This window comes from Monodon monoceros, unplaced genomic scaffold (genome assembly GCF_005190385.1).
Source record: "Monodon monoceros isolate NGI ecotype Baffin Bay Population unplaced genomic scaffold, NGI_Narwhal_1 Super_Scaffold_2, whole genome shotgun sequence".
Classification (NCBI taxonomy): Eukaryota; Metazoa; Chordata; class Mammalia; order Artiodactyla; family Monodontidae; genus Monodon; species Monodon monoceros.
Genome location: NW_021703776.1, coordinates 46,787,518 through 46,813,573, shown reverse-complemented (window position 1 = coordinate 46,813,573; position 26,056 = coordinate 46,787,518). Strand labels below are relative to the sequence as shown.

Below are 26,056 nucleotides of genomic sequence, written 5' to 3'. Positions count from 1 at the left end.
TTTTTTAAAGATTTCTTTTTGATGTGGACCATTTTTAAAGTCTCTACTGAATTTGTTACAATATTGCTTCTGTTTTTTTTTTTTTAATGTCTTGATTTTTTGGCCGTGAGCCATGTGGGAATCTTAGCTCCCCGACCAGGGATCAAACCCATACCCCCTGCATTGGAAGGTGAAGTCTTAACCACTGGACCACCAGAGAAGTCCCCACCGGTTACATCTTGATTTTTAACTACAATAGTTTATTGTTATATTATCCTTAATTTTGAGACAATGCTGCTTGCTTTACTTGTTTGCTTTGAGAAATTTTATTTCCTCATTGTTTGTTACAGGAAGTTCAATTTGAATTAACTCATCAAACTGTAACTGATCTTATTGTAATTAATTCAGCAAGTATAAAGGACTCTTCAGATTCTCTTGGAGTTAGGAAAAATACATCTATTGTCTTCCTTTCATGGGCTATGATTGTAAAATAAATCGAGATTTTTATCAGAAAAGCAAACAAACAACAAAAAACCATTTAGCCACAGCTATGTAAATTAAATATATCAGCAAACTATAAACCAAAGAATGAATGAAATTTCTACTAATTACATCATCAGAGGGACTGGATTGGGATATACATTTTTGTGGAGATGCTACATAGTATACCTTCTTAAACAAAATAGGATAGGTGGCCCCCCAAGAGTTAGGGAAAGAAGTTGACTCTAATGTTCACTATCTGGCTTCACAAATTCCTCTCCCCCTTAACTTCTTCATCAGTCTATGTCCATTGAGAATACAACTCACAGCACGTAACATGCCAGGAATTAGAGAAGATCTTGTATTCTCAGATGATTAGTCACTACCTGTCTTACAGAGCTCTCAAGTGTGAAGATGGTAACAAGAAGTCCAACTGGGGGTCTTTGAAAACTACACTGCCCCACAGGGAAGGAACGTTACCCTGACAACTCAGGAAAAGATAATTCTGCAAGAAACAGAAAGATTGAAGCCCTCTGCTTAATTCCATCCAAAGTTTGAAGGGGACATGGCCTCTAAGAAACCTAAGCAGAGATAAAGGCAGAAATGCAAAGCGAGCTCGGGGCAATAATTTCCCCCATCCATCAACCCCAGGGGCTGTTCCAAACCTTTATGTAGTCATAACTCTAGTTTCACCAGCTTGGATACAGACGATATCACACATATGTACTCCAGGGTAAAACAACTCTAATCCATTAGAGACTGTATTAGCAGGAAGTCTCTCCCTTGAATACCCTCTCCTGGTACGACTCCCCAGCAGTGACTTACCTCTGTTCAAGCAATTGTTCTTTCTGTAAGCCACTGGATGTAGAAAGGTGTTCCCTCTGGACTAAGGGAATCCTCACTCATGGTCCAGTATGCTGGCTGCTCCAGAGAGGGCTTCATCACCAGTGCTTTGTCGCCCTGCAGCCACCGCAAAGGGAAGGCCCATTGTTCTTGACTAATTCTTTCTCATGCAGTTGGTTTCTGCTAACCTAACCCACCACTTGCTGCCCCCCGCCAACCTTATTCTGCCTCGGGAGTGGGGGTACCACTCCCATCAATACATCACCATCTCCCTTTCTCATTCCAGTCCTGCCTCCATGTAGCCAGGGCCATTCACCTCCACCCCTGAGGCTGATCCAGGCCTCGCCTTGTTCTGAGGCCAGAGCAAACAGAATTTTGTCCTTGGACAGAGGAAGAAGTCATTGTTCACGTTCTCCTTTTAAAAAAAAAAAGAAACCCGCAAAAGCTCAACAGTCTTCCCCAAGATTAACCTCTTTGTCAGCTGAATGACAATAGCAGCATTCATTTCCTTCGGTGAAAACACTATCCCAATCACAAGATATGGTCTGATTTCATGAGCACAACAAGATGAGAGCAAAATAATATGATAATAGTATGTTTTCCAAAGTCTGAGTTATTCAGTCTTATCTATGGTTACTTTGCTAAATTTTAATCAATGTTTTTCTTGGAATCAAAAAGATAAAAAACAAAAATAAGGTGACTGAGCTCAGTGCCTGCATGTGGATTGTTCACATCTAGAAAGGTGTCTTTTCCTTAAGGCTGAGTAAATTAAAAATAAACAGAAGAATAAATAAACATGGGCTCTATGAAAAGAAGTCTGCATCCCAAGGGATGAGAAGCAATAATCGGAGGAGTTGGCTGATAAGCTTTGATATGAAAAAGATTCGCTTCAGGAGATAGAGGGAAATAGTTTGTGATATTTGCTTCCTGTTTTCAGTATGTTTTAAAAAAAATACAGGTAGCTGTTAAAGAAGAAGAAACTGGTTATGAGAACAGACTGTGTGATAAATAGCTTGGTTTAATGACCATTTATAAAGTCAGGCTGTTTTTCTACTCCTTCATTGCCCTTTCTTCAGTCTTGTTTCCTGGATTTGTTTCTCCTTTCCACGTTTAAAAAGCTGGGGGGCCCCAGGGCTCAGTCAGACACGCTTTTCCCATCAAAACTCGCCTTGGTGATCTTATCTAGTCTCACAACTTCAAATATCCTCAAACGGTGCTCACTCCCAGGCTTGTATCTCCCAGCCTGACCCGCTCCTCTGAACGTCAGCTCACCTATCTGACTATATATAATCCACCTCCACTGGATATTGAATAAGCATCTCAAGCTGACCATGTCCAGACTGTAACTGTGTTTCCAGTCCACCTTAATGCTCTCTGTCTTAATAAATGGCAACTCTGTTCTGTCAGTTGCTCAAGCCAAAAACCTAGAAGGGATCTGTGTTGCCTCACTTTCCCTCACACCTCACATCCCAGAAGACCTGTTGATGCTATCAAAATGTATCTCTGGTCTGACCACTGGAAGTGGTATCTCCACTTCAAACCACCCACGATGGGAGTACCTTAACCCAAGCCACATTATTTCTTCTTGGCTACAATAGCAGACTTCCAGTAATTTTCGTGCTTTTACATTTTCCTTTTTTATAGTCTACCCTCCGCACAGCCTGCTTGAGTAATCTTTACAAAAGGTGAATCAGATCATTTCACCCCCCAGTGCTTCCTCCCACATTTAGAATGTAAGTTAAACTCTTTCCTGTGACCTTCTGTGCCTGCTTGCCTCACCAATGCTAGTTCCTACCGCTCCCTCTGTTACTCACCTCTTTTGATGCTTGTCTTTGCATTTTCTGAACAAATCAAGGTTGTTGTTACCTACCTCAGAGCCTTTTCCCTTGCTGTTTTCCCTTTGCCGGGAAAGCTTTTCTTCATGATCTTCAGGTGGCTTACTTCTTTGCTGCGCGCAAGTCAGAGCCTTTCCGTGAAAAGCTTCACCTTCTTCCCTCATCATCCTCCATCACTTTACCCAGCTTTACTTTTCTTCACAACATATCACTACGTATAATTTTATCATATATATATATATATATATATATATATATATGAGTTAACTTTTTTGTCTATCTTCTTCGCTAGCATGTAAAGTACATGAAGTTAGGGACACTGTCTTATTTACTATGGTCTTCCCAGAGCCTCTAACAGAAGCTGGTACATAGTAGTGTCTCAACAAATATTTGCTGAATGAATTAATGTACCAAGCTCTAGGAACACAAAGACAAATAAAAATTGCATCAGTTCTCAAGGATCTTAAATCGAGGAACAAGACACCCAAACCTGTTGTTCCTTAGCACTCTAGATAAAATTTTTTACAGAGGAGGGACAAGTAGCACAGCCCGGGGGTAAGGGAAAGTTTTCTAGAAGACATGGCACAGGACCTTGAAGGAGGAGTAAAGTTAATTAGTCAAAGAAGAAATTCAAGTCATTTCAGGTCAAGGAAACAACATAAGCAAAGGCATGTAGGTGTTTGCACAGAACTACAGGATGCTCAGTAATTAAAGCAAAGTGTGAGACAGAGGACAGCAGGATAGAAGGCTGGAGAGGTAGGAGCTGGATTTTGAATGGCTTTATCTCTCATGGCGAAAAGCTTAGACTGTATCATATAGAAAATGGAAAGCCATTACAGGATTTTAAGAGATAGAGCAATATGGTCAGGTATGCATTTTAAATACATTACTGTCAAAATAAATAAATAAATTACTGTCAGAATTATGGAAGATGAATCTGAGCACGTGGTTGCCTATGGGGGAAATGCAAATGTACAAACTAGGCAGTAGTAATAGGATAGGAATTTATCGTGTCAACACTTGGTGACTGATGAAAAGGGGCAGGGGAGTGAGAAAGGAGGAGGGTTGGAAGGTGAATTTCTGACTTTCAGTTTGATTTGCTGGAGCCATAGCATTGCTATTTATTGAAATATAGCTTATATGAGTAACAGGAATAAGAAGGAAAAGAGTTTAGTTTAAGACATGGTGAGTTTTAGCGCTCAATGGACTTCCAACTGAATTTGTTCAGAATGCAGTTGTAGATATAGATCTGAAACTCAGGGGTCAGCCCAAGACTGGTCATATATTTTTTAGCAGCTTTATTGTGGTATAATTCGCTTACATAAAATTTATCCATTTTAAAGTGTGCAATTCAGTGGCTTTTAGTATTTTCACAGAATTATGCAACCACCACCACAGTTTTAGAACATTTCATCACCCAACAAGAAAACTGTACATTAGCAATCACCCTCCGTTTTCCTTCAACTCGCATTCCCCGCCACCTCAGTCCTAGGCAACCACTAATTTACTTTCTGTTTCTATGAACTTGCCTATTCTAGACTTTTCATATAAATGGAATCATGCAATATGTGGTCTTCTATATCTGGCTTCTTTCACTTAGCGTAGTGTTTTCAATGATTTTTGAAGTGATGAAATGAAACAATGTATTAGTACTTTGTTCCTTTTTATTGCTGAATGATATTACATTGTATTTATATACCACATTTTGTTCATCCATTTAGCAGTTGCTGGACATGTGGATTGTTTCCATATTTTGGTCATTATGAATAATGCTGCTATGAACAGTTACATACAAATGTTTGTGTGGACATATGTTTTCATTTCCTTTGAGTAAATACCCAGGAATGCAATTGCAGTGTCATGTGGTAACTCTGTGTTTAACTTTTTGAGGAACTGCCATACTGTTTTCCAAAGTGGCTGTACCATTTTACATTCCTACCATCAGTGTATGAGAATTCCCATTTCTCCACATCCTGGCAAACACTTGGTACTATCTTTTTTGCTTGTTTCATTGACGTATAGTTGATATACAATATTATATGTTACAGGTGTATAATATAGTGATTCACAGTTTATTAAAGTTATACTTCTTTTATAGTTATTATAAAATATTGGCTATATTCCCTATACTGTACAGTATATCCTCGTAGCTTATTTTACACCTAATAGTTTGTACCTCTTACTCCCCTACTCTTATATTGCCCCTCCCCCTTATACTATCTGTTTTTTTGATCATAGCCATCCTGGTGGGCATAAGGTGGTATCAAACTATGGTTTTTTGTTTGGTTGTTTGTTTTTTTAAACAGAGAACAGGAGTATTTATTTATTTATTTTAGAATTTATTTATTTATTTTGGGCTGTGTTTGGTCTTTGTTTCTGTGTGAGGGCTTTCTCTAGTTGTGGCAAGCGGGGGCCACTCTTCATCGCGGTGCGCGGGCCTCTCACTGTCGCGGCCTCTCTTATTGTAGAGCACAGGCTCCAGATGTGCAGGCTCAGTAGTTGTGGCTCATGGGCCTAGTTGCTCTGCGGTATGTGGGATCCTCCCAGACCAGGGCTCGAACCCCTGTCCCCTGCATTAGCAGGCAGATTCTCAACCACTGTGCCACCAGGGAAGCCCCCAAACTATGGTTTTGATTTGCATTTCCCTGATGGCTAATGACACTGAGCATCTTTTCATGTGGTTATTGACCATTTATATATCTTCTTTGTAGAGATGACTATGTATATACTTTGCCCATTTTTAAATTGGGTTATTTCTCTTTTTACTATTGAGGTGTAAGTTATATATTCCAGATACAACTCCGTTATATATATGATTGTTCATATAATTTTGAGAGCCATCTGTTCATAAATAAAGTGAAAAGAGTAGTTATGACTGCTCAAGGAAGTTACATACAGTAAGAAGTGCAGAAACTGAATGATACCCAGGTGAAACAACACAATTTAGGAATTGAGGAGAAGAGAAATCATAGAAACATAATGAAGGAATAGCCAGAGAGGGAGGAGAAAGCATCCCAGGGAAGTTGAAAAAATAGAATTTAAGAAGTGAGTTGTCAGCACCATTGGATGCAGCAAAGGAGTGTAGTAAGATGAAGATTGAAAACTGTAGATGGGAATGATCAATTGGAAGCTGCTGGTGACCTTTGTCAGAGCACTGTAGTGGTGAGGACAGAAGGCAGGTTGTGATGGACCGAGGGGATCATAGGTGGTAAGGAAGTGGGTGCAGGAAGCAGAGACCACACTTTCAAGAAGTCTGGCTAAAAAGAGATCAAAAGAAATTGGAAGGTAGGTAAACAGGAGAAAAGGATTGGGAGAAACTTAAGTATGCTTATAAGAGGAGGACAAAAAGTTGGTGGAGAGAGAGCTGTTTGATATGGAGTAAAGAGATATTATTTGTGGAGCAACATTTGACTGTTGGGAAGATGATCAGTCGCAAAGATGGAGTTATTTGTCTTATACTGGAGGAGAGACCCCTCTTCCCTAATGTGAAAGGGAGAAGGTAAACGTCGCTATTGAATCAGTCAGAACTGTTGTTTGTTTGTCTTACTGTTACTCATGGAAACTCAATTCAGCAGCGGTAGAAATAAGCAGTGCTCATCAATATCTAGTTTTCTTCCCCTCCGGGCTCATGGAAGACTTTCTAGTCTAGTCCCCTTGCAGTTCAGCAGGATCATATATCCTTTCTGCCTAATGTAGTGTGAACAGAAGAAATGAGCCACTTCCAGGTTTAGGCAATGTAAAGCCCACATAGCATATTTAAAACCTGTTTCTCCCCATGATGTTGTGATACTGGAGGAAACCTCAGGTAGAGATGGTGAAGCCAGAAGATCAAGGTAGCTTGGATTCTGAGAGGTCAAATAGAGGACATTGGTTCTGGAACGACAGTAGACAGTGTGAGAGTGAGAAATAAACTTTTATTGCGTTCAGCCACTGAGATCTGTGTTGTTACAACACCATAATTTAGTCTATCCTGATTAAATCCTAGCCTAAGGAAAATTTAGAATATATTGGCAATCAAGAAAAAGTTGAAAAACTTCACTAAGGGAAGGATAGAGATGCAACTGGGCAACAAGAACCAGTATTTCAAACTGAGTTCAACAGGGTAGAGGTGTATGAACCTTCAACAGGGAAGCCACTGCAAGAAGGACCAATAAGATATTTGGTAACGGTAATGCAATCTGCCCCAGAAGATTTTAGGAATTGTGAGTGCAAATGTGTTGAATGCGTCATCTGCAACGGTATTGCAGGGTGATGTCAGGACAGAGATAAAGACTGATACCTATGTCTTTGTTGAAAATGGAAGAGTGACTGGGAATTTGTGAGATCGCAGATGAAAAGGGATAAAGAGTAACTTCATTGGGTGACATAAACCTTAACCGATGAGGAGTTGTACACAAGGCTAAGAGAGTAATGGTTCAGAAGCACCGCTGTTGATCTAGAAGAAGGTAGTCCTCAACTCCAGACCTTGGAGAATGTGGGTATATAGGGATGGGGCCTTAGGGGAAATGGTGTTTCCTTTAAGATTTCATTTAAGATAAGACTGTGAAAGATACAGGAAAATATATTTGCCAAAGATTGTAGATTGAAAGGGCAAAATTGAAACTAGAACAAAGCAGGCTACTTTGGTGACAGTTAATAACAAACTTGACACTGCACAAAATTGCATCCTTGACAAAGAAGCAGACGAGAAACAATTGCAGAACTTGCAGGAAAAAAAAGTCCTGAATATGAAAAAAGAAGTCTAATCTTTGAATAACAGATGTTTCTAAAGAATGCTTACTGAATCATAAGTGAGACATATGTAAAACTCCTAGTGAGTGCTTGAAAAATAGCAGGCATTATTAATATTTTCATAAAAGAACACTGAACAACTGTGATTTTACTGCACAAAAGCCTGTGCAAACCTTAGCATGATTTTGAACTGAGGCAGGTGAAGTTCAAGCTGATGGAGATGATGGAATTTCAGACAAAACAAGTAGCTACTGAGGATTCTAAATTTCTACCTGAAGTTAAGAAACTGAAGAAAATTCCTTCTCAAATCCTTACTATTATAACCCATGATAATGTTTTCTCCAAGTTTCCTTCTGTTCTCATGCATATTGCAGGCCACTATAATCAGTGAGACTAACTACTGTTCACCCTTTTTTAGCACTTTTTCTAAGAAAAGTGTAATTTTTTTTTTTTTTTTTTTTTGCGGTACGCGGGCCTCTCCCTGCTGTGGCCTCTCCCGTTGCGGAGCACAGGCTCCGGACGCGCAGGCTCAGTGGCCATGGCTCACCGGCCCAGTCGCTCCGCGACACGTGGGATCTTCCTGGACCGGGGCACGAACCCGTGTTCCCCTGCATCGGCAGGCGGACTCCCAACCACAGCGCCACCAGGGAAGCCTGAGAAGTGTAATTTTTAAAGGCAATGTTAAAAAGAATGCCATGAGTAATTTACCACTTTTTCACTCATGCATTTGAGGATTGGGGTTTAAAAAATTGTGAGGTGGGGCTTTCTTATCAATGACTGTAACTTGATAGTTAGTGGGTGATGAAAATTTTAAGCAAAAAAATATTTTATAGCTTTCAATACATAAAGAAATGTTTCCTTTTTGAATATGACCAAAACTTAAAAACAGGATAAAGAAAAAATTTCTTGTATGAAAACAGATAATTATGTGGAGATGAAATTGGTAGGTTTGGTTCCTGGTAAAATCAATAAAAAAAAACTGAGCCTAGATATATCTTTAATAAGACATCAACTTTCAACAATAAAAATAGTAAAAGTATACAAATAGGTGAATAAATATAAAGTAGATTGCTTGTTTTACTAAGCATAATACCCTCCAGGTCCATTCATGGTTTCACAAATGGCAAGATTTCATTAATTTTTATGGCAGACTAGTATTCTATTGTGTGTGTGTGTGTGTTTGTGTGTGTGTGTGTGTGTGTGTGTGTGTGTGTGAGAGAGAGAGAGAGAGAGATGCTTAGTGAAATAAGTCAGACAGAGAAGGACAAATACTGTATGCTTTCACTTACATGTGGAATCTAAAAAACAAAACAAACAAATATAACAAAATAGAAACAGACTCACAGATACAGAGAACAAGCTTGTGGTTACCACAGGGGAGGGAGGGGAGAAGGGGTGAAATAGGTGAAGGGGATTAAGAGGTGCAAGCTAGCGGTTATAAAATAAATAAGTCACAGAGATGTAATGTTTACCAAAGGGAATATAGTCAATATTTTATAATAACTTTGTATGGTGTGTAATCTATGGAAATATCGAATCACAGTTGTACACCTGAAACTAATATAGTAAGTCAATTATACCTCAATAAATAAAGGAAGGAAGGAAACTTAACACTATCACTTAACACTATCACTTAACACTATAACAAAAACAAACAAAAAGTAGATTGCTTATAAAGGAACAGAAAACTTGGTGGGCTCCCATTTCTCCATGATGTTCAGTATTAGAAAAAGACTTATGGAATATTTTGGAGAAAATTACCCAAGAATATTATTTTTAATGTGTGATGACAATTAAAAATAGTATCCAATATTTGAGTTCTTAGAAAATATGCTAAAACGTGCCCTGTCTAAAAAATTTACTAGACACATGACTATTAACTGGGTCATGGTATGTATTCATAAAACAATGTTATTTTTGTTTTCCAGTGTCTTTTTAAATTATTCAGAGGGTCTAGTTTCTCCCCTACTGTGGGAGGAAAACTCAGGTGGGTCTGTGTCTTCTCTGGTAACTCTTAGGTACAAAAAAGTTACATAGTCACTTTAAGTCTCACAAGTCAGTCTCAATTCAAAAGTTGAACATTCAGGGCTAATAATTCAAACTTTTTTTTTTATTGGAGTATAATTGCTTTAAAATGTTGTGTTAGTTTCTGCTGTACAGTGAAGTCAATCAGCTGTCTGTATACCTGTATCCCCTCCCTCTTGGACCTCCCTCCCCCACCCCATCCCACCCATCTAGGTCGTCACAGAGCACCAACCTAAGCTTCCTGTGCTTTATAGCAGGTTCCCACTAGCTATCTATTTTACACATGGTAGCGTATATATGTCAATCCTAATCTCCCAATTCATCCCACCCTCCCTTTCCCCCTCCCTGTGTCCATATGTCCATTCTCTACGTCTACATCTCTATTCCTGCCCTGCAAATAGGTTCATCTGTACCATTTTTCTAGATTCCACATATGTGCATTAATATACGATATTTGTTTTTCTCTTTCTGGCTTACTTCACTCTGTATGACAGATGCTGGGTCTATCCACATCTCTACAAATGACCCAGTTTTGTTCCTTTTTTTGGCTGAGTAATATTCCATTGTATATATGTACCACGTCGTCTTTATCCATTCATCTGTTGTTGGACATTTAGGTTGTTTCCATGTCCTGGCTATTGTAAATAGTGCTGCTATGAATATTGGAGCACATGTATCTTTTCAAATTAGTGTTTTCATTTTCTTTGGATATATACCCAGGAGTGGAATTACTGGATCATATGGTAGTTCTATTTTTACTTTTTTGAGGAACCTCCATACTGTTTTCCATAAAGTCTGAACCAATTTACATTCCCGCCAATGGTGTTAATTATAGTTTGCTTGGATATTGGGTAAGATAAGTACACCTTCTTCATCATTCTTCTTTCCTTCTCATTCTTTTACTTTTTTTTTTTTACAAAATTGATTTGTTCTTTACTCTTTGAAAATTATGTAAAAAATGTTTGAATTACATTGTATTTATAGGTTAATTCAGGAAGAATTTCCATCCTTATACTATTGAATCTTTCTATCCACAAACGTAGCAGAACTTTCCATTTAAGTCCTTTGCCTTCAGTAAAGTTTTTATCATTTTCTCCATAAAGATCTTGTTTATATCCTAAAAAATAAATATGGAAAACACAAACAATTCAATGAAAAATGGGCAGAGGCTATGAATAGTCAATTCATACAAGTGGAAATCTTGTTGCCCCTATAGACATATGAGAAAACACTACTGATCACCAGGGGAATGCAGATTAAATCAAAATATCACTTCATACCATCTAATTGGCAAACATTAAACAGTGTGACAATACAAAGTGTTGGAAATGATGCTGAACCTTTAAACTGTACCGATTGACATTTGAATTGACACAACCACTGATGAGTATAATTTAATATAATTGAAAATGTTTGTATACTACTACCCACTAATTCGGTTTCTCTCTCTAAAGAAACTCCTGCATGATTTGAAAGGTATTTCTTATTATGAAAAAGCTAAAACAACTTAACTGTCTTTAGTAGAGGAATGGCTAAACTGTAGTTTAATTATGCAATGTAATTCTGTTCAGCAGTTGAAATGAAAAAATCAGCTCTCTGCTCAAAAACATAATGTGGCTGGTAAAAACAGGTTGCAAAAGTGAGTACAACTTACATGGTTTTTAAGAACACAAAATAATGGTATATACGTTACTTATGGATGCATAAGTGACTAATAAAAGAACAAAAATTTAAAGGGAATGACAGAGTCAACTTTAGAATAATAATTATCTCTGAGGAGAAAGAAAGGGAGGGAATAAAAGAGAAATGGGCTGGTTTTTTCCTGTAAAATTTTATCTTGGAAAACCAAAGAGAATATGTCAAAGATTAATATCTGTCAAATATGGGTACTCGTATATAGATGTCTGTTATATTTTCTAAGATTTTCTGTATTTTTTAAATTCTTTCATAATTTGTAAAAAATCTTAGATTTAGTGCTGATGTAATAACAGATATTTAGATGTAGTAACACAGTAGATTTCTAACCTAACTGCATTTTACATATAAACGCAAAATACTTTTGAATTGTAAATAAATACGGAAATTTCCAGAAATGCAACTATGCTACAAATCAAGGCAAAACCAGACCAAGATTTATTTTCTCATTTTGGAATACCATTCATTACAGCAATGACATCTGTGGTATTTGAATTACAATACAAAACACCTGTGTCAGTTCAGTGATGTAGCTGCTAGGAGTCTACATATGGATTCAAGCAAATAAGCATTTCATTGTGTCATCTAGTATAGTCAATAACACATTAAAATTTACACTATATCATTGCAATTTATATTATTTGTGGCAATCATAACTATGTAGCTAAAATTATTAGAAACTACTTTCATTCTGCCTTTACATGTTAGCTAGGCATTGGGTTTATTTTTAAAAGATTATGTATGAAGGTAGATGATATTATTTCTCGACTTCATCGCGGAATAGGAAAGGCATGCCTGAAAGGGTTGAGAGCACTGGTCTGGGCTCGTCCTCCATCTCCCCACTGACCTCCCCACTTACACACAGGCTCTGTGAGAAATCAAGTTAATTAGGATAGGGAGGGAGGCAGGGCGGGCTTAGGGATGAAGTAAAGTTGTGGATTCCCTGAGTCTGGGAAGATGGAGAGGTGACAGTTTCTACAGAGACCTGCCCCCACTCTCACGTAGCTTTTGAGGTGACAGAACTGTGAGGGAATGTAGATACTTTGAAGAGGATGCCTCTGAGGGCCAACTCTTAGAATGTAGGGAATAGCAAAGCCCAGCAGAGGGAGCCACATGATGACTGATCTCAGATGATCAGCCAAGCCAACAAATGGGCACTTGGAAGCAGTTTAATTTTATTTGGGAAAAGAAGTAAGGAAATATGAGGTCTCATAACTAGGATTCATGAAATTGATTCTCTCTGTTGGAGGGTAATGAATGGATACTATCATACAGTACAGAAGAACAGAAAAAATTGAATGTTGACTGGCACTGTGTCCCTATATTCCTGGCTTCAGGAGTATCACAGTACCATTTCTGTGGCCAGCATCCACTCTTTCTGTGCAATTCTTATCCTATGTCCCCTTTTCATCATATTCTCAGTGCAACCAAATCTCTGTCTCCTTTGCCCACAGATTAAATCTGAAAAGTTCTTGTTCTTTATCAGGCAATGAAAATGAAAATTTTTCTCCATCTAATTTGCAACCATTTCAGACTAGTTCTGGAGTCCATCTTGCATAAATTAGAAGGTTCATGAAGGGCCTTCTCTCACTAAAATTTACTTTACCCCAGAAATAATTTACCCATCTTCCCTAAAATGAAAATTGCTACAAATTTTGTGGGGGCATAGTTTACAGAAATGTAAAGAAAACTTTTTAGAGAAACAGACCGTGTTCCTACATGAAAAGACTCTCTATGCTATAGGAATATCAATTCTTCCTAAATCGGTAAGTACACCACAATAAGTTCCACATGAATTAAATGTTAAACATTTTTTAAAATCTACTAAAAATCCAATTATAATCAATCTGGATAAGTTAGGAAACCTCTGAGAGGAGTAGGACATTCTAATACCAAAAACAAAAGCAAAAACAAAGGGAGAATTTGACCATATAAAGTTTACATTATTGTATTAAAGAAAAATCAAAATAAACTGGATAAAAAATGTATACCAATTATGAGAGCATAGGCTTAAATATTATTTTAATGAATGACACATATAAATGTAAACAAAGCAGAAAGGCTTCAGAGTATAAAAGGACAAAAATTTGGACAATAACTAAAGAAGAAATGCTACTAGTTAATAATTAGAAAGTGTTCAAACTCTAATAAACAAATCAATTCAAATGAAAAGAAAAAGAGAGAACATTTTTTACTTCCAAATAGCAAACATATTTTTTAAATTGTGTAACTACATACTGGTGAGTAAAATAGCACTCATGCATCAATGAGAGATGTATATAAATATAGAGATATAGATAAATATAACTTTCCTCAATTATTGATAAAGACCCTTAAAATAGCTCAGATATTTCAGCTTAATGACTCTATTTTGGGGGAATTTATGCTAAGGAAATAATCCAAAGATTTACACACAAATGTATCAATTGTAGCATTAGTCATAAGATCAAAACTTTGGAAAAAAGTCTTCACATCCATCAGGAGGGTAGACTCACTATGGAATATTATGTCATTATTTTTAAATGATATTTTAAATGATAATATAACAATATGGAAATGCTTTATAATAGTAAATAAAAAGCAATATTTGTTTAATAAAAATATTAAAATATGTCTAACCTAATTGTTAATTAGGGAAATAAATATTCAAACAATGAGATATCACTCTGCACCCATCTGACTGACTAAAATTAAATAGAATGAAAATACCAAATGTTGATAAGAGCCCTCACACATGGCTTATGGGAGTGTAGACTGGTACAACACCTATCTGATACCATCTAATGACGCTGAAGATAAGCACACCCAATGACCCAGCAATTCCACTCATAGGTATAGAACCCCGTGAACACTGCCCATGAGCACCAGGGTACAAGAATGTACAAGAATACTCATGGCAGCAGTGTTTGGAATAGTCTGAAACTGTAAATGTCTGTCACTAGTAGTATTACTTGTACTGTGAGATAGAACACAATAAAATGAACAAACAAGAGCTAGACATCACAACATAGATCATTTTCACAAACAGTGTTGAGTGAAAGAAGCAAGTCATGAAAGAATATGTGTTGATTATTACATTTATATAAAGTTGGAAAATAAGTGAAACTAAACTATCTTGTTTAGAGGTGTATACAAGGGTGGTAAAACTATAAAGAAATTCAAGGACATGATTATCATAAAAGTCAGAATAATATTACCTCCAGCAGGATGGTGGAGTTGTGAGGTGGAAGGATAGATTGGACAGTAGAGGGCTTTTCCGGGTCAGGGAGTGTTTGATTTCTGGACCTGGGATGTGATTACATCAGTGATAGCTTTACAATATTTTCTAAACTGCACATATATATTTTTATATATTATGTAATGCATGTTATATATTATGGGTTGAATTGTATTGCCTCCCTTCCCCCCAAAAGAAGATATGTTGAAGTCCTAATCCCCTGCAACTCAGCATGTGACCTTGTTTGGATAGAGGGTTGTTGCAGCTGTAATTAGTTAAGATGAGTAGAGCAGGATGGGCCCCTAATGCAGTATGATTGATGTCATAAGAAGGCAGCCATGTGAAGACACAGAGACACAGAGAGAACCATGTGAAGATAGAGGCAGTCCTTGGAGTGATACATCTACAAGCCAAGGAACACCAAGGATTGATGGACATCACCAGAAGCTAGGAGGCAGGCATGAGACAGATTCTCCTTTAAAACCCTCAGAAGTAGCCACTGTCATCAACACTGTAATTTCACTACCAATCTCTAGAACCGTGAACAAATTCCTGTTGTTTGCGGTACTACTTTGCGGTACTTTGTTACGTCAGCTCTAGGAAACTAATACACTGCATTTTCACATTAAAAAAAATATTTTTTTAAGTTCCCAAGAACTTATGTTTACGCTCTCTAATTTCTTGAATGAATCACAAAATCTAAAATAGAAAAGTAGTCAAATCATCCTGCTTTATGTAGTCCCTGGAAAAGTTACACTCAAAGCCACAATTCAAATATAAAAATAAGGCTCTCCTATTCAGAAAAGGAAACTACGCAGTATATCTACTTGTAGCAAGAGGTCAGGGATCCATTGTAAATGTCCAAGTACATTAAAAAATAAAGGACGTGGTTACTTCCAAGTTGGCCTATAAAATTTTCATCCTGACCCTTTGATTCCCTTTCTTACTGGAAATTCTCCAGCATCTGAAGTGACCCTGCATTAGCTTCTGGGAAGACATTCTTATTCATCGCATTTCACTCCAGAGCAAAGAAGTGCTGACCTGAAGGGAGATGTGACCCAGAACTTCTCCAGGGCGGAATACTGATGAACACAGATGGCAGATTGTTGTGAGGGATGATTTTTACTTATAATTCTGCTTTCTGAAAGTTAGGAGCAGAGATAGGCTCTGAGTTTACAGAGCAATGTGCTTTCAGAAACCTCACTGAGGGGTGGCTTTTTTATGACACCAAGTAAGCTTGTAGGAGTATTGCCTTTCTTAAATGTGTTCCATATGATCAGAGGGTGCCATAAAAAAGGGCATAAAGGAGCAACACACAGAGAACAGATTTTTTAAATTAACAAAATGCAACATTATTTCTCTGTTACTTTCAAGTTTTCAGATATCCAAAGAGAGCAAAGTACAGAAAAAAATTTTTTAGGAAAATAATGACGTCGAATAGCACAGTGGTGAGAGATTTTGAAGCCAGGCTGTCTGCTTTCAAACCTCTGTTCTATTGCTTCTTAGCTTGGTATAGTTATTAGTCTAAAAACAAATTTCTTCATCTGTAAAATTAGGGAAAAAATGCACCTCCTGCAAAGAGTTGCTAGGAAGATTCCATGAGGCAATATGTGAAAAGCATTTAGCTCAGAATGTTGTACATGGAAAGTGCTTAATAAATATTAGTTGCTGGCATAATAATAATAATGATAATAATAAAAGTATTTCCAGATTTATACTTGAAGTAACTATAAAAATTTCCAGTAGAATTGATCACAGAATAGGCCCCCTGGGGTCACTTAGCTCACCCCAATTAAACTGGGCTGAGAAGGAAAATTTCAGCTTCTTAAGTTGACCATTCTAGTACTTAACTTCCCTATCAAAAAATAAAATTCACTCAGTTTCCTGGTCTGTTAGTTAAGTGGGTTGGATTAAATAATTTCTAAGGAGATTTCCAAGCACTAATAATCTGTATTTCTAAACAGCATTTGTCAACCATAAATTGGACATGTTACATACAGTCTTTAATTGTCTTTCTTTTAATGAGTATTTTATTTTACTAGCTTCTATCCCTTTCCTTTCAAAATATGACCCTTAGTCTAGTTTGGTGGTCAAAGTGTTTTGTGTTTTTTGTTTTTGCCCCAGTTGTATTCCAAAGGAGCCTCACAGACTTCGGCAGCTTAATATTGTCAGTGTTCAGTCAGAGGGCTGAGCAATTTCCATACCACTGAAGTTCCCTTGGACCAAACATTTAGGTTTAGTTCCCTTGAAAGAAAAGAAAAAGATGATTTTGAAGAAATCTCATCAAGAGGCTGAAGACTTTTAAAGCCACATGTATGAACCTCAAAGATTGTGATATAACCTTCATTTTTAATGATATTTGCTTGGTTATCGGAATCACTTTGTATTTCCAAATCCACCTAGGGGTAGGAACTATAACTCTTGACAGTGCTCCAGCCTCCCAGCCGAAATCGTTTGCTCTCAGGCCCATTCTCCCATCACCTCAGTACATTTGCTGGTTATCCAGGAGGTGGCGCTGTTGTTTCAAAGCAGTGGCTTCCATGGGGTCTAGAAATGGAACTTGGAAAAATGGGTGGTATACAGCGGAAGAGGTTGAAAGGGAAGCAGCGAGAAAAGGCCTGTTTAATGAACCTTGTGGAAAATGATAAAATATGCTTAAATAATTGTCTTCCTCATTCTCCCTTTCTAGGGGCGAACGTGAACATGAAGACCAACAACCAGGATGAGGAGACGCCTTTGCACACGGCTGCCCACTTCGGCCTCCCGGAGCTGGTGGCCTTCTACGTGGAGCACGGGGCCATAGTGGACAGTGTGAACGCCCACATGGAGACCCCACTGGCTATCGCAACCTACTGGGCCCTCCGCTTTAAAGAGCAGGAGTTCAGCAGGGAGCATCACCTCATCTGCCGCATGCTGTTGGACTACAAAGCCGAGGTCAACGCCCGGGATGACGACTTTAAAACTCCGCTCCACAAGGCAGCCTGGAACTGTGACCACGTGCTCATGCACATGATGCTGGAAGCTGGCGCAGAAGCCAATCTCATGGATATCAATGGCTGTGCTGCCATCCAGTATGTGCTGAAAGTCACCTCCGTGCGACCTGCCGCCCAGCCTGAGATCTGCTACCAGCTGCTGTTGAACCATGGGGCGGCTCGAATATACCCTCCACAATTCCACAAGGTGAGGCTGTGTCCTAGGGTGCCAAGTGGAGAACTGGGTCGTCAGCAGGGTAATGGGGACGCAAAGGGTGGCTTGGTCTGAAATCTCCAAGTAACTCAAGCTTGTTTGAGGCTTGAGTCTTTGGGCTGCCTCTGATCCACAATCTGACATTCCATTTACACATATAACCCTAGCTATCTCGTCCTAGTCCAGATTTGTTTGAAATCTGGGGCTGAGAGCAAAGAAGGAGAGCAAGATAGTAGATAATTTTCCATGTCTTGTGTGAACACCAGTGAACTGGTAATGGCTTCCTGGGGGACTGAGTGAAAAAGATCAGAAGGCCACTTTACGTCTGCAGGAGAGGTGAATGGTGTGGACACAGGCACCCTCTTGCCGTCTCTTAAGCAGAATGTCTGCTCTAAAGATGATTGAGCCTGCTCTGGGATTAGTTTGTAGACATGAAAGGGCCACTCGGTTTTCTAGTTTAATGAAAGCTAACATTTATTAAGAACTAATAGTCATATTTATTATAATGAATTCTATTTATTAAGCACACTGTTATAAGCATTTTACACTTCTTAATTTAATTTATTTAATTCTGGAACAATCTGATAAGGTAAATAATATCATCATCCCTATTCTATAGAGGAGGAAACTGAGAGTAGTTAAGTAATTTGTCTGACCTCACACAGAGGCAGTGCCAGTATTCAACCTTGGTTCATTTGGTGCTAGTGTTTAGCTTTATGGTATGACACTGCACAGCCTTTATTTTACACAGTATTTAATGATACTCTCTAATGGGCTAGCAGGGACCAGATATTACCAATACTGGCATGACTAAGACATGGTAACTATCCTCAGTTAGCTTAGGATCTAGTGAGAGAGACAAACACATAAAGAGATAACTTTAATATTCCGTGGTAAATGACAAGGTAGAGGAATAAAGGGTTCTCTAGGCACACGGAAGAGAGAGAGCCTTGCATTAGGTTGATGACAGTCATGAATTTGGAAACCAAAATGCATTTCACCTTAAATAAAGAAATCAAATGATAATTTACCTAGGATTTCACTCATTTAAAAAAAATTAATTAACATGCAGTAGAGGAGTTTTATGTATAAACCAGCTAACTAATGTAGGGTCACAGAAAGCTAGTTGATAGAAGTTTTACTAAATTCACAGCCAAGTTCTACCTCCTACCTTGGTAAAATGTCAGAGACTTGTCTGAAGTCCTGCAGTGTGAAGTTTAGTTGAAAGAAAAGTTCCACTAAAGAATTTAAGGGTAGTGCACTCAGAAAATTCCAGATAGACAACCCACAGAAAGTTCCAATGTAGACATGATGAGTTCAATGATTTATGTGATCTCAGTAAGGAATTTTCTCTTGGTTGTCAGTGTTTTAATGGAAGATTCAGTAATTTTCTTCCTTAAAATTTTATGTAGTACTCATAATGTCCTGGAACTTTAATTTTATAAGAAATTTCAAAAGATTATGTTGATTAGGAATAGGATAACAAATAATAATGTTACAATAATGTCATTTGTTGAGCTCTAAATAGGCTTATACATATTATTTAATTTTATTTTATAATAATCTCTGAGGTAGGCGCTGGCATTATCCTCATTTAAAAGGTGATAGAATTCAGATATTTTCCTAAAGTTACACAGAGTAAGTGGTCAAGCTCATTCATTCATTTATTTAACAAGTATTCACTGAGCACTACTTTGTGCAGGAACTGTTCTAGGAGTTGGAGATAGAGCAATGAACCAAACAAAGACCTTCATGGAAGACACTTTCTAGTGGGAGACAGGAAAAAAAACAAAACAACAAACTAATAAATATACTCTGATATGTTAAGTGCTATGGAGACAAGTAAAGCAAGGTAAAGATAATAATAGAATGTGGGCTTTCTTTGGTGTTTATGTATGTGCTGTTTTACAAAGGCTGATTAGAGAAAACGAGGATGTGAAGGAGCAACTCATGTGAATAGCTGGGGGTGGGCAGGGGTGGTGGTGGGGGGAGCATTCTAGATATAAGGAAAACCAGGTGCAAAGGTCCTGAGGTAGGAGAGGACTAAACATGTCTGAGGAAGCCAGAGTGCCTGAAGTGGGGTGAGAAAGGAGGAGAAGTCAGAGAAGCATGCGGGTGATTTGCAGACCATATATATGACCCTGTAGACTCTGCTGATATCCTTGGTTTTTTATTCTGAATGAGAGAGTAAGTCACTGAAGGATTTTGAGTGAGGGAAAAAAAGTCTGATTTATGTTCCAAAAAGTTCCCTTTGACCGCCTTTTGGAGAATAACTCCACAGGGGAGAGGGGCAAAGGTAGTACAGTTATCTAGATAAGAGATAAGGGTGGCTTAGACCCACAGTGGAAGTGGAGAAAGTAGTGAAAAGTGGTGAGATTTGGGGTAACCTCTGAAAAGGGAGTCCATAGGTTTCCTGATGGATTATTTGTGACCTGTGAGAAGAAGAGAGGAATCAAGGATAACTTCGAGGATTTCTGCCCAGGGAATAGAAAGAATAAAGGAGCCATTTCTTTTTTTTTTTTTTTTTTTTGCAGTGCGCGGGCCTCTCACTTTTGTGGCCTCTCCCGTTGCGGAGCACAGGCTCCGGACGCGCAGGCTCAGCGGCCATGGCTCACGGGCCCAGCCGCTCCGCGGCATGTGGGATCTTCCTAGACCGGGGCACGAACCCGAGTCTCCTGCATCGGCAGACAGACTCTCAACCACTGCGCCACCAGGGAAGCCCAGGAGCCATTTCTTGAGAAAGTAACTGTGCAGGTGGAGCTGCTTTTGAAGAGAAGATCAGGGGTTCTGCTGTGCTTCAGATGCCTATTAGTCATCCAGGTGGAGATGTCAAGTAGGCAGTTTGATACATAACCCTGGTGTTCAGGGAGAGGTCCTGGCCAGAGATACAAATTTGGGAGTCTTCATCGTGAATATGATGTATAAACCCATGAGGACAGATGAGGTCAACCAGAGCATGGGGCTAGAGAGAGAGGAGAAGTGACCAGAGGACTGGGCTATGGGGCATTCCAACTAGAGTTTGGGTAGATGAAAAAGAATCAGTGAAGGAAACTGTAGAAAGTCCTTGAGCTAGGAGGAGAATCAAGATGGAATGTTTTCCTGGAATCCAAGGTAGAACATGAGGAAGGAAGATATGGAATCAGCTGGGTTGAATATAGGTGGCATTTCAAATAAGATGAGGGCTAAGAAGTTGCCATTGGACTAGACAACATGGATTTTATTGGGGACCTCAACAAGAGTTATTTTGGTGGATCACTGGTGAGAAAAGGTTAATTAAAGTGGATTCAAAGGAAAAAGGGATAAAAGGAAGTGAAAACAGTGAGGGGTTTGAGGCATTTTCTTGTAATGCAAGAGTAGCTAGAAGGGAATGATGACTGATATGTTTGTTGGCTGATGGGAGTGTTCTAGGAAGGGGAGAAAATTTGCTGCAGGTAATTATTGGAGCACCATCTTGAAGATGGGATCTGGTGCACAAATGGAGGTGTTGGTCTTAGTAACACAGGCAGTTCATCCATCATAGCAGGAGGGAAGGCAGCGCCTGTGTGCCCAGATGCAGGGATGTTGGTAGATATGTTAATAAGAGTTTATATAAGTACTCTTATGATTGCTTCTATTTTCTCAGTAAAGAATGAGAAGTGGTTGGAGAAGAGGTTTGAAGACTTAAGGGCAAAGGTGAAGGTGTGAGATGTTTACCTTGGGGAGCAAATGGACTTGGGAAATGTAATAGGATTGCTGGGTGGCTCAAGCCCATTAAAAGTTAATAGTCATATGTTTGATTCAGAATGTGGTCTGTCTGACTCCTGAACCTAAGCCCTTAGATTTAGCAGTTTCTTTTGTGTTTTATGACATTGCCCAGGAAATGTATTTAAACCTAAAGGATCACAACACAAGAAAAGACCTAAAGAGGTCATTTTGTTTAATTCTCAAGGCTCTAGGCAGAAATAGTGCTCTTGTATTTGCAAATCTCCATGAAGGCAGATTCTACAGCACTCCCTTCCTTGGATGTCTCTTTGATTTTGGAACACCGCCCCCTCCCACCCCTGAGTCCCTCCCACTTTTTTTTCTTTTCGGTAAATATTAGAAACTAATCCTCTGCTTCTCATTCCTGACCTGGAATAACTCATATGCATCCTATTAAATCCTTAAATCTCTGTATCAGTTTGTACCTAAGGCTTCTCTTTTTTCCCAAACCAAATTTTATATTTCTCCCAAGTTTTTAGCTGTTACTTGTTTTGCCTCTGGATCTTGGTCAAGGTATGCCTGAAAAGGTCAAGAATTAGGACAACGCTTAACCCTTATATTTTCTCTATAAATTTTGAGGAAAGACTGCTACCTAAATGGCCTGAAAAAATATTCATGAAATCTACTGTTGAAGGTAGTTGTTTGACCTCAGTTGTTAATTCTCACCTTCCTTGCAATTTTCTCATTGATCAGTAGGCTTTGGAATTTTAAAATACTTTTTCATGCTAAGGTTGGATCGAAGGAATATTTTCTTACTTGAACTGTTATACATATTTCAGCCTTAGAAATAAAATCAAATGGTTATATTCTATGAAAAATTAAGCAACTTTTATTTAAAGTACAGTGATCCGTAGCTTTTAGCTATGAATATCTACTGCTTAGTTTGCATCCATTTTCTGGATCATACATACTGGTATCTAGATTTGGCTAAAACAATAGATATTAACAACCTCTAGAGTGAGTATACAACCCAGCATTTTAAATTACATATGAAGGGCTTCCCTGGTGGTGCAGTGGTTGGGAGTCCGCCTGCTGATGCTAGGGGACGCGGGTTCGTGCCCTGGTCTGGGGGGAATCCCACATGCCGTGGAGCGGCTGGGCCCGTGAGCCATGGCCACTGGGCCTGCGCGTCCGGAACCTGTGCTCCGCAACGGGAGAGGCCATGGCAGTGAGAGGCCTACGTACCACAAAAAAAATAAAATAATAAAAAATAAAAATAAATTACATATGAAATGGTTCCTATTTAAAAATTTTACCTCTGCTTTATCACTCATAACTCATTCATTCTAGACTTGCCATGCTATGCATGTCAAGAATAAAGAAGCATGGAATTTGGAGGGGGATGTCAAACAAATTTGGGTCCTGCCACTCACCTAAGAGTGTGATTTTGAATAAATTACTTGCTTCTTGAGCCTAAATTTCCTTCCCTGTGAAATGGATATACTCTTATGCCTTGGCAATAATATGCAGACCAGGTCCTTCACTAGAAAGAAATTAATTACTCATAGCACACCACAAATATACTCAGAGCCCAGAGGATGGTGCCAAACATTTTCTTACTCTTTCTTTCTGGAGTCACTGTCAGTCCTCACAAAGTGTCTCCCCCAATTCCTCACCCCAGCCTTCGTCCTGCATCTATAAATATCTCTTCCTTGGACTACCTCCCACTTTTTTCTCTACCCACATCTCACTACAGGGGTCATTCTTCATAGTGGGACTTCTAGGAGACAAACAATCGATCTCTTTCTAATACAGCTCACTTCATAATGCATAATTTTGTGTATATTTATGCTGTAAGGCTATCTTCCTTCCAGGGAAGAGGATAGAGACGGACAGAGGGCATGGATAATAATATCCTTCTCCTAAGGTTGTTTTGAGAATGAAACAAGATAATATTTAAGAAGTGTTTACCATGACTTCCCTGGCTGTCCAGTTGTTAAGACTTCACCTTCCAATACTGGGGGTGCGGATTCAATCCGTGGTTGGGGAGCTAAGATCCCACATGCCTCACGGCCAAAAAACCAAAACATAAAACAGAAGCAATATTGTAACAAATTCAATAAAGACTTTAAAAATGGTCCACATCAAAAAAATCTTTAAAAAAAAAAGAAAGTGTTTATCATTTCTGGTCATGGCAACCTTTAAACAAAAGATGACTATAACTGTTATCATTACATATCTGTTGAGCAGTAGAATCTGTGCTCCTGGGCCTGGTTTACCCACAGGGGCCTTTCCAACCAGGAGAGACAATGTGTGAGAATGCCCAGAGATTAAATGTTGAGTTTTACTCTGAAACCCCCTGGTGCTTGACTATGGATGAAACAGGTCTCTGCAAAAGTAAGTAAAAGACCCTCTCCCCATTCCCCTGTAAGAGCCACTTAAGGGTTTGGGCTGCTGCTATCTTCCCCAGGAGCGTGGTGCTGGTGGGGTGGAGCCACAGGTGACTCTGGACTGTGGAGGGTAAGCCTGGTCCTGGAGGATTGCTTCCTCCTGGCTCACAGGTGAAGGGAAGTGGCTCCTACAAGGCTCCGCATGGGGCTGCTGACCTGGAGAGCAGCAGTGGTCAAGCTAAGAGCACACCTGCCTCCCCTTCCGAAGACGTTCCCAAGGGTGTTCATCGTTTCTTCCTCGTCAATTTTAGAGTCAACGTGGTCTTCACCAATAAGGAAGGATCTTTAAAGTTCCCAACCTCAAACAATTGCTTCTTCAAAGACATGCCCTCTGCCTGATTCCTAAAGATTTCTTTCACTTCCTTGCCAAACTTACTTGGCTATACCTCTGGTATAATAGAATGAAAGCACTTCCTTCTGGGATTGGAGAGCACAAGCATTTGAAAACTTTACTTTTAGAAAGAAATCCTATCACCATGTTATCTGTGGAGCTGGGGAATGTAACTGCATAAAAGCACTGAACTAGAGACATTGCCTTCGTGAACCCCTGCAGCTTACTGTACATAAAGGATTGGTAGCTATTCTGGCCTCCCTGTGGCTCTGGGCAGCAGAACACCCCTCCCCTGGAGATGCAAGTTCTTGAGGTTTGTAGGACAATTATGATGAAAAACTGCATTGAAAGTGAAGTTAGTGCTTTTTAAAGAAGTGCCAGACTAGGGGCAATAGGCCTTTAAATGGATTTTCTGTTCTCCTGCAAGAAGTCTTGCAAATGTGAGGAAGGTCCCAGGTCCTGTTCACAAAGGCAGTTGTCTGAGAGATAACAGCGAGGAGGGGTAGGAACGGGGGCTTAGTAGCCATGGATCTGAATTCTAGCTTGGCCATTTACTTGCTGTGTGATTTTGAAGTCCCTTAATCTCTCAGATCCAAGAGAAAATGAAGAGAAAAATATCAACTTTTCAGGATTGTCTGAGGAGTGAGTAAGACATGTAAATCACTGAGACTAGTAGGTGCTCAACAAAATCATTTCCTTTCCTCCTCCTCCCAAAATGTACTCTTGGTCCATTGTAGGAGTCTTTCCTACCAGCCTTACTTTGGTGGCTCTACTCTCCTGTAGAATAGTATACAATTACGTGTTCCAGGGAACACTCTCTCCACAGTTACCATCTTCTTATTCAGTTCTGTTTTGCTCCTCTGAGCTCCTCTAGGTTGGCTGTATGCTAAAGAGATTTAAGATTCAGTTGGCTACTGGTGGATGGTTGGTACTTTAAACATTTTTGTTGCTACACAATAGACTATATAACAGAACTGGCCTCCTTCCAAAGGAAAACTAAAGAAAAACTATTCAATTTACTATGCAGATGCTATAAAGTGACTTAGAACAGCTACTTCACAACCCGACTTTCCAATGAGAAAGTCATCTTTACACAAGTAAATGACTGACTCATTTATCCAGAAGGTAAAGTGATTTGTTCTCTTGTGGATGGGGAATTCAGTTTCCTTATTTACAAGGAACAAGGTCAGAGCTGAAGATGCTGTCTTCCAAATACAAAGCAAATTTGTAGAGGGTGTATTTCACTGAAAGCTGATGTATAAATTACATAAGGGGAAAAAAAGAATTATAGGGTCTGCAATTGCTTTCCAAGGTACAAAAGGACATTTTTTTTTTTTTTCTCTCAGCATAATTCAGAAGGAAGTGACACCCCAGGGAGCCAAGATTGGGTTTTCTTGTAGGGCAAGAAAGACACTTTTCTAGGGGAGGGAAAGGTATGTGAAAGTCTGGGGGAGGTAAAGATGATTTCTGCCGTTGAACAGTTCTGTATATGAAGCCCAAGGTATAAGCAGTCTCTTTGATCATTAAGTACCTTTCTGCACACAAATATCTCAATATAAAAGGGCAGAGGTAGCTTTAGATTTTCTCTGGTGAAGTGGCTTAC

The 26,056-nt window shown here is 39.0% G+C and overlaps 1 protein-coding gene across 2 annotated transcripts in view; it reads left to right on the top strand.

Moving 5' to 3' along the window:
- The window catches only part of ASB4 (ankyrin repeat and SOCS box containing 4), an 82,160-nt gene that overhangs the window by 46,315 nt on the left and 9,789 nt on the right, over positions 1–26,056 (top strand). For both annotated transcript variants that reach the window (XM_029233557.1, XM_029233558.1), the window contains one exon: positions 17,495–17,985. In XM_029233557.1, coding sequence (XP_029089390.1) covers positions 17,495–17,985 — 491 coding nt within the window. The remainder of the gene's footprint in view (positions 1–17,494; positions 17,986–26,056) is intronic.